At 53.1% G+C, this 9,434-nt stretch overlaps 1 protein-coding gene across 17 annotated transcripts in view; it reads left to right on the forward strand.

Moving 5' to 3' along the window:
* Positions 1 to 7,370, forward strand: part of RGS6 (regulator of G protein signaling 6) — a 626,146-nt gene extending 618,776 nt beyond the window's left edge. For 15 of the 17 annotated variants that reach the window (XR_010588539.2, XM_045396654.3, XM_045396655.3 and 12 more), the window contains one exon: positions 3,301 to 7,370. Coding sequence is in view for 12 of the 17 variants with exons in the window: in XM_045396654.3 (XP_045252589.2) it covers positions 3,301 to 3,473 (173 nt within the window). In the remaining 5 variants the exon portion in view is untranslated. The remainder of the gene's footprint in view (positions 1 to 3,300) is intronic. The other 2 variants (XR_012415918.1, XR_006699606.3) reach the window with 1 other exon arrangement.
* Positions 7,371 to 9,434: the final 2,064 nt, after the last annotated feature.

The following is a 9,434-nucleotide window of genomic DNA, read 5'->3' on the forward strand; positions in this document are numbered from 1 at the left end:
ATCATCCAAACTGGAGGCAGGGATGAGCATAAAGAGAGGGGCGTAGTGCCCTGGAGGGCACAGGCAGGAGCTCCCCTCTCTCTGGGCAGAGCGGGCTCCTCAGGAGCGTCCTGCAAGCCTAGAGGGGCATGCACTTTGGGGCAGCTCATCTCTGAACACAGGTAGCCTCTACTATCAGATTTTACTTTGATCACTGAAAACTACAGGAGCCTCAGCTCTTCAGAAGGGAAGCAGCTGCAGAGCAAGTGTGATTGCAGTATTTCTTCCCCAAAGCCCAGGGCCAGGCATCTAGCCATGCCTGCATCCTGCATGATTAACCGCCTTCCAGCCTGAGCCTGCCCTCACTCACCCGGGAGGGCGCTGGGCAGCGGGTAGATTGCAGCTGGGCTGAGCTGCTTCTCCAGCCGACCTGAACCCTCATGACCTCCATCTTTAGCAGCAGAGCTGGCATTTGGTAAATGCGCGAAAGCAGGAGTGGGGAGAGGGAGACAAAAATGCCAAGCAGCACCGCCTGGGTTGCTGAGAGGTTGGGAACAATCCCAAGGGTGGCCCCTAAGCTGGTCAGCTGCACCATCCTACCCTGAAATCCTGGGAAATAAAAGCAGTTGGGGGAAGCGAAGGAGTGGGCAGTGACAGACTGGCCACAGGTCCTTGGAGTCAGAGCTGTGAGGCTGCGCTCCAGGATTTAGGCAGGAAAAGATTAATTAGCGCCTTCAAGCCCAGCCCAGCCCATTCTGTAGAACGGTGAAGGGTTGAGGGTGAGGAAGCCTCAGGGCCAAATTCACCTAAAACAAATAGACACATAATCCTCCAGAAATAGAATCTCCAACCTCCCTCAACCCACAGTCCCCTCTCCAGCCAAAATAACCTTGCTAATAAGAATGAAGCTGCAGTGTAGGTTTGGGCAACTGGTAAACCTCACCTCCTTTGTCTCTGGGCTTTGAATGTACACATTGGCAACAGACTCTTATTCAGAAGCTTGAGTGATTTTTTTCCCCCATTCACCAGCTAAATGAGAGCCCCAAACGCTGTGGATAGCAAACTCAGAACATATATTTTTGGGTACACATTGTGTGATTTGTGGCCCTGGTGGAGGAGGGATGGGAGGAGGAGGAGGAGCCGATACTGGTGTGTGGTCGTTATCACAGCAATAAGCAGCACCTAAGAGGAAAACAAACTTCCTTTGTGCCTTTCATAGGGTAGGGATGGACATGGGTAACAGGGGGTAGGGGAGGTTTGTAAGAGCTCACACAAGGAGTCCCCTAGACTCAGCAGCCCCATGTTTCCCCAGAGAGGATGCCCCACGCCCCCATCCTTCCTGCCTTCGGGCCTGCACTGGGAAGACACACTCCCAAGTGACAAATGCCTCACACTCTATGTAAGAAAGGGCACTCGAGAGTCACAGCTGGGTGTGTGCCACAGAACCCGGGGCTGGGGGAGCCCTTGAAGGTCACCCTCTGCCTTCTAAGAGCTATTGTTATACCTAACCTGGTCTAGACAAAGGAGTAGCCATTCTGTCTTAGTGATTTTTCAAAGTCTGACACCATAACGCTCTCGGATTTTTACAAAATCTGATTAAAAACTCCTTAGCCGAGTATAAATGTATCCTGCTGCAGGCTAAGTTGAGTGTATTTGAAGATTCAGATAAGGTTGCTGATGGGGAAATTTTTGTAGACATGTGTGTGTGTGTGTGTGTGTGTGTATGTGTATTTTAAGATGGGGAGAAAAAAATGAAAAGTTTTGTCTCACTAGTGAAAATGGGGAGTGAAAGAAATGGGGAGAAAAAAGGTCAAGGAAAGGTAGGGAAAGGCAGACTTTCTGACAGCTCCTGAGGGCAATTTCATTTCTGGACAAACTCCCATCTGTAGCACCAGAATTCTCAAAGTCAGGCTGGCCATGCCCCTTCATGGAGATCTAAGCCAGATGCCACATTGTCCTGTATCCAGCAAATCCACAGCCCGTGGTGTTCGTTTATTAGATAAACCCGTTATCCATCAATTCATCAATCAGCAGGTTTATTGAGGACCCTACCAGGGTTCACAAACCTGATCAATTTTTTTTAATTACATCTAGCTTATACGCAGCCAAGCCCAGTAAACAAGATGAGCCCTCACACCCCACTTGGAAATGAACACGAGGAATCGCTGGCCCCTGCAATCTCACGGCCAAACACTGCAGCCCATGCTGACGAGCTCTCACGTGCTGCCCTTCACAGATGGCAGTGGTGTCGCTGACCCGCTGTCAATAATAGGATGGGTTTGGAGTGCTTTCCCAGACACAGTGATCAATCTGCCTAGGTCCAGCCACACTCTCCTCTAAAACCCTGTGCAATGACATGGATTTCTAAAGAGGGTGACCTGAAGAACGGGCACACACTATGTAAGGGCAATAAGCAAAGCGACGGACCCTCACTCATCCCCCTCACCTTCCTCCTGGTGGCCAGTCACAACTCCCCTCCTAGATCAGGGGCTTCTCCGCCACCTCTCAGGGCACATGGACAATGGGACTCTCCTGGCACCTCTATGGCTGATGCACCAGGCCTCATGATCCAGTTCATTATTTTAGTTTTTGAGAAGAACTGCCACATGGATATAGCTGGAGGGCTTGTAGGCTTTCCTGGTATGGGGTCATCAAACTCTGCCCCTAGGTGCCACAGACGGGAAGCCAAGAACATAGGAGACAGCAGGAGTGCACTGCCCTGGGACCTACAGTGGCTCTGAGCCCCAGTAAATGCCCCCCACTTTCACAGTCCCAGAACTGGTCATCAAGAGGACTCAAGGTCTTTGTGTCTACCCTGCATTCCAAACAGGACTGTGCCTTCTTAAGACTAGTGAATTCATTAGCTTCTAGTCAGCCAGATCGTTAGCCACCCTCTATTTGAATCAAGCCCCCGTCCCTGACCTCAGTATGCCCCAGTCCACCTTTTCCTCCCCACGTGAACAAAATCAAGTTCAGGGCAGCCCACCAGCATTAAAAATTGCTCTACCTGAAGGTTTAAATACCTGGTGTTTGGTAAGTAAACTTCCCACACCCCAAAAAGAGTCCCAGCAACACACCCTCATGAGGGGACCCTCCAGGACTCCCTGAACCTTCCCTGGAGCCCTGGTTTCTCCAGCTGTCCCAAGTTAAGGCTCCCGTATACCTAGAGATCAAATATCAAGGTAGTCAGTCGGGTTGGTTGGTCGTTTGGCCTCCATGGCTCATGCAACAATTAATTCACCTGTCTGGCTCTGTGTCTCTGTCCCTGTGTGTGTGTGCGCGCGCGCCTGTGCGTGCCTCTCTGTCGCTGTCTCTCTGCAGGGAAAGTCGCTGGCGGGCAAGCGCCTCACGGGCCTGATGCAGTCCTCCTGACCGTTCCCACCGCAAGTCCAGGGCCCGGGCCCGCGGACCCCACGGGCAGGCGGCGGCGCTCCACATCTGCAGACAGAGTTTCCTTACGGGGAGACTTGGTCACTGTGAAGGAGAAAGAGTGAGGGCAACGAAGGGCGATGGTGGGGAGACTCGGTGGGTGAACGGGGAGACCAGAAAGAAAGAGTCCACAGAGCCTGGGCTGGGCCCAGCGGAGGCTCCTGTTCACAGCCCTCTGTTCTCTGTACAGTTGTATTCCAACACTCCACTCGCTAAGAGGCCCTGATCCCAGCTCATTCAGGGGAGAACACGTCGTGGGGTTCCTGTCACGACTACCACTTAAGATTCTATTATTATCCTCACTCCCCTGCTATCTGTGGGGTCACACCTTCCGGCAAATTCAAGAGGAATGAGTGGACCAAGAGCACATCCAGTATTTTCATCACCTCCCTGGCACCTCCCATAGTTACAGCCACTACATCCCCATCGCCGCCTGTCATCCCTCACATCTCTGTGGCCACCCGAGTGTCACCGCCAGCACCAGGCACCGCTTTCACGTAAAATGTCCAAATCACGTCTTCAGCGAGAAAGCAACCTCATGGATTGCCCCACCTCAAGTTCTTTCCACCCTCTTTGAGATCAGCGTTCGGAGAGGTCCCCGCCAGCCTGGTGGCTGCCCTCAGGTCCCATCACATGTCTCAAGGGTCCAGCGTCCACGGAAGCACTGGTGTAGATGACAGAGCTTGTTTCACAGCTGCGGGAATTCGGCTGACCATCTTTTAGAAAATTATTTCATAATTTATTCTGGTTTGCCCCCTTGCTCCTTGATTTATTCCCTCATGTTTTACTCAAAATAAAACATGGCCATGAACTCAGGGGCCATTGGGATTCTCCCCTCTGGCAGCCCCAGGTGGGAGCTGGGAGGGTCCCCAGCCCAGGAGGTGGCTGGACTACAGGGCTGGCAGCCCCCACGTGGTAGTGTCCTGACAGGCATGGTGAGACCTTTGCTGGGTCAAGTCTCCTGTGTGTGTGAAGCTGGAGCAGAGTATGCTGCGAAGGGACCAGGCCAGGCCGCAGGGTTCTCCTCCCAGTCTTTATCTGAAGGGCCAGCCAAAGCACCCCTCTAAACCGGTCGCCTAGGGGAAATGCAAAAATCTGCAAAAGATCCACCTGTATTCCCTCTGTGTGTGTGTCAAAATGACCGTTTGCCAACCTGGCTGTGAGGTAATGTATGTAAAGCACCGAGTCAGGTGCCTGATACGTAGTAGGTGCTTAGCAAACTAATACTATCATCATTGTCATTATTATTGTGACACCCATGAGCCCACAGACAGAGCTGTACTAAGTAACCTGTTTTTGAATCCAGACATTCACTCCCCCACTTGCTATGACTATCCATTCCTTTGATCTATTTTTGGCCATAGGTAAAAAAATCTCTCGTGGGAGCATATAAACAAAAAACATAGAAGCAATAAAGCGATCACTGGTATTTCTTTTCTCATGTAGCCAAATTCACCAGCCGGTGACCGAAGGCTCAGATGCTTGCTTATTTGCAGACCCGGCCTCCTGGGTGCTCCCCGATGACCCATCCTTCCACCCCACCACCTCCGAGTCCTGTCTATGTCTGCTTCCACACAGCCCTGTCGCCAGGGCACCAGCCTTCTGTCCCTCACAGCAGTGCCGCCACAGGCATTAGGAGTCTTCCTTATGTTGTATCCTTGTGAGTTCTTGATGGCCATGCCCCAGTTTCCCTCTCTCGGAGGCACAGTGGAAACTGGAGAGATGACAGATGTGGAGTCCTCAGTGTCTCCAGACGTGGCAATTCTTGCTGGACACCACATGCTCAGCACAGAGGCTGGTACTCTGGAGGCAGTAACCACTTGATGAGTGCATGAATGACATGAAGCCCCATTATGGGGTCTTTTGACAGGCCCCTTTCATCCCCTTTCTCTTTGTATAAACCTCCTGTTTCAGAACAAAATTGTAGTCTAAGTTCATTTGCAGCCTTGCCCAAGGATCCCCAGGCTGTGCTGACCCCCAGGAATAGGGCAAAGGGTGTTCCCAAACAGCAGGCACCTCAGTGCCCTCAGTTATCCTGGGCAAGGGGCTTGGCTGCCCCCTGCTTCTCCCCGTGGTGCAGGGGCATTCTAAGCTAGGCTGCAGACAGGGCAGGGTTGGCTTCTTGGCCATTCCTTCTGCGCCCCCTTCTTCTGACTGGTGTCTCCCTGGAGATCCCCAGAGGATCTGCCCAGAGCCGGGTGGTCTCTGGCCCTGAGATAGAGCTGGCTGCAGGCTTACAAGCACTTCTGGGGACATCCAGAGGGGAGGGGCAGTAAGCACAACGGAGCTAAGGAGACTTCAGATGGACTCAAACCCAGAGCAATAACCCTCTCACACCACCCCGCAGCTAAGGCACCCGTGTTCCCCAGTAGATCAAGCCAGAGGCTTGCAAGAAGGGAGTGGAATGAGGCTGCCTATCCAAAGTCCATCTACCACACAGACCTTGGTCATGTAAGTACATTTGGAAGATCTGTTCTTGGCCCGTTCCCGATTGGCCTGGTCTACACAGCCAAAAATTCAGACTAGATTAGATGTTTGCAGGCAATTCTGTAGCAAAGCAGGTTCCCCTACCCTGTCCTGCCCGCTAGAAGCTGCCTTAGCCTCCCTGAATGGGTGTGGTCTCTGGGCCTAGGACTCCTCCCTAAGAGGAAAAGCGCTCTCCAGCCACATCTTAGCAGCCCCACAGCCACAGCATCAGGGCAGCTGCAGCAAGTGACCAGCCACCCATCGGGTTAGATACACAAGGCACCAGGCACTGGCATCTGACTAAAATAACCTTTCCCTACATGGGAAGAAGAAAGCTTGTAGGTTGGCACATATAAATGTCCAGCCACAACCAGATGGCCTGACCTAAGCAGCAGGAACTCTCTTGGGAGGAGCCTCCTGCCCTTCCAGAAAGTGATGTGTCAGCTTTGTTCTCCTGGGAAGGTGTTGCTATACCCCAGGAACAAAGCAAGGCCCAACTGCCAGTGCAGTCAGCCGGACCTGCGCTCCAGGCTCACCGCCGCTGAGTGGCCGTGAGGGGGCCCCGGCCAGCACCCTGGGAGGGACCTCTTGCGACTCTGAGTTGCAGCTTGGACTAGCTGAACACATGGGGACGTGCTCCAGGGGCTTCTTCCCTGGCAGGATTCCTGGGATGTTCTAACTACCTCACCAACAGGACGCTGAGCCGGGAGCCTGCCACCCTACTGGCTCCCTTGGTGATTACGGAAGGTGATGTTTTTCCTAAAATGCATCCCTCCTGTTCTGCTCCAAATACATGAGCTTCAAAAACCGCCACCAGGAAAGCCTTCCCAGAAGAGGGAAAGGATTGAGGGCTCTCTTCCTTTGGGCTCTGCAAAATGTATTGGAGGGAGGTGTTGCTGCAAGGTCCAGGAGCTGGGAAGCTCTGGGCTCGGGGGGAGATAATGCACCACCAGCCTCGAAAAGGAGCTGCCCAAGTTGAATATGTAGCAAAGACCATGGGATAAGTTGAATAGTGGCCAAATGAATCACTAATAACTCACCATGGGACCCTCTGAAGAGAGGCCTGTGCTCGTGTAACCATAGCAACAGCAGATGCCAGCAACCTACTCATTAGTACCACCCAGTGATAAGGCATCCCCTGGGCTAGACCCAGGGGCCATAAAGTAGCAAAGTAGCAAATGTAGCAATAAGGGGCCCGGGTCTATGTGGCGACAGGGTCCAAATGACCAGGGCTCGGCCCTCTCCCCAGCCCCGATGAGGGCTCAGAGCCAGCTGCTGTCAGCTGTCTGGGGAGGGAAGGCCCTGCTCCACACCGGGGACCCCTGTTCTATACTCTAAGCCCACTCACCGCATGATCACGGACACGTCGGAATGGCCTCCTCTTAGTGCATGTGGTTCTCATTAGTTTATTTTTCTGGAATTTGGGGATTGGACCCCAGAACCAAACATGCTGGTACGGTCTAAAAATAAATGACTTGAACCCACTTCAATCCAGCTAACTCTGTGTGGCTCCTTGGTTTGGGGGTTTGTTGCGCAGAATGTGCCTCTAGAAAAATCGAACACCCCTCCGCACACCCCATCCTTCCCCATTATCTCACACATACACACACACGCACACACACACACACACACACACACACACACACGTCTGTTTCCTTCTCACTCCCAACCAGGCTGCCAAGCAGCACAGAAAAGCCAGAGCTCTGGGGCATTGGACTCATTCTGTTAGGTAGGGACAGTGGTGTCACCAGAAGGCCAAAGTCCCTGACTCTGCCAGGGTCTCCTTGACTGGGGGGTTCTCCAGGCCCCACTGTCTGTACTCAGGTATAAAACCCTATGGCTGCTCTGACACCCTCTTGAATAAGATCCCAGGGTCGAAGTCTGCTGCATACAGACGGTGCTTCTTACACAGAGTCTGTTTCCTGAGTGACAGACAGTTGCATTTCCCACTAACACCAAAGCAGCCGGACTCTGAGAGCCAGAGCATCAGGCTGACAAGAGGAGCACGAGCGCAAGGTAAAAAGGCGGTGCTAGTGTACTGCAATCCCTCTATGAATGATAAGGCCAACACCTAGCTGCATACTTCAGTGGCAGAAATTTTGCTCCTAAAGGTAGAAATGAGTTCAGAGGCATGAGAATGGGATCCCAGTCACAGCTACAAGGGAACCAACTCGTCTCTCAACCCCTGGGCCACCTGCTTGTGTAGGATTTTCTGCCCCACAGAGTCAAGATCAAGGTCACATCTGCCTCAGGTCCATAACATGTCCCACCTCACGTCCTGGTCCACCCCCAAAAGAGCCATGCTTTCCTGTCCTCTTTGACCATGGCCACCACCTCCAGGGAACCCAGAGCTGCGCCTGCCTTCTCAGCTGGACCATCTGGCTTAGTTCCAGAATCTTTGCTTATCAGGCTGTTGCTGTGCATGTACACTACCTTACTGACCGCCAAGAGCAGAGCTCTGCTTTCAGGTCCAGAATCAAGGTGGAGATTTGGGGCTACCAACTATAACACAAAAAGCTGCGCCCACCCAAGAATGAGATCCATCCTGACAGCTGCCTCTCTCCCTATACCCTTCTGGGGACTTGTGGCATAGCAGGCATGAAGCTGTCATTTCCTTTGCTGCTAGCCTCCAATTGTCCATTGATCCCAGCCTCCGAGGAACCACCGGGGCCTCTGATGAGTGTCTCTGGTCCTAAAACCTTTCCTGAGATGTGGCAGCCTCCAAAGCCAAGTAGTTCTCTGAGACGCGTATCCCCTCCTGGGCCCACAGAGCTGTGCCCAGCAGGCTCTCCCTCCGCCACCCTTCCTTTGCAGAAACACCCATAGGAACCCCTGGCCCCCCCTGTGGGACTTCTGATACCAGTAGCTGGGCCCCTTTCTCTGTACCCAGTCCTTCAGCACCCACAGTGGGGGTTACTGGATCTGCACCAGACCCCGTACACAGAGGGGTATGGCCCCCTGTCCAAAAAGAGGCTGCGGGATCTGGCTAATTTTAAAGGGGCCTGGGTTGTGGGGTGTAGCCACGTGAGCTCCATCTGTCACAGAGCTCTCTGGTACGCTCTTGCTCACTTACAGTGTGGGCTCAGTTCTCCTCAGAGCCCGGAGGTGTCCTGGCCAAGTCTGGCTTATCTCAGCAGACAAAATAAAGAAACAGCCTGTGAGTGCAGAGCCCCAGAGCCACCCTCATTCTGAGCCTTAGTGTCCTCATTTGTGAAACAAGAATGAGAGTTTCAAAATCTTTGGGTGGCTGTGAATTAATCCAGAGGGCTTAGCCGAGGCCTGTCACATGGTAAATGTTCACAGAATGGGTGCTGGTGTTAGCTGGAGCCATGTCTGAGACAGGCATTGAAAGGCAGTGAAGGCCGGGTATGTCTGCAAATCCCTGCCAGATAGATAACCTCCCCAGCAGCCTAGCCCCTGAGAGCCGCCCTTCCCGCCAGCCTCGAGGCTGTGGGCTTTGTTTGCCTGTGTAGGCAGCGGCCTCTCTCTGCCTCTCACAAGCCCCTGACTCCCTTCTTCCCAGCGAGGGCCTGGTTCCCTGTGTGTCACTTGGGTGGCCT

Source organism: Macaca fascicularis, chromosome 7 (assembly GCF_037993035.2).
Source record: "Macaca fascicularis isolate 582-1 chromosome 7, T2T-MFA8v1.1".
NCBI classification, from domain to species: Eukaryota; Metazoa; Chordata; class Mammalia; order Primates; family Cercopithecidae; genus Macaca; species Macaca fascicularis.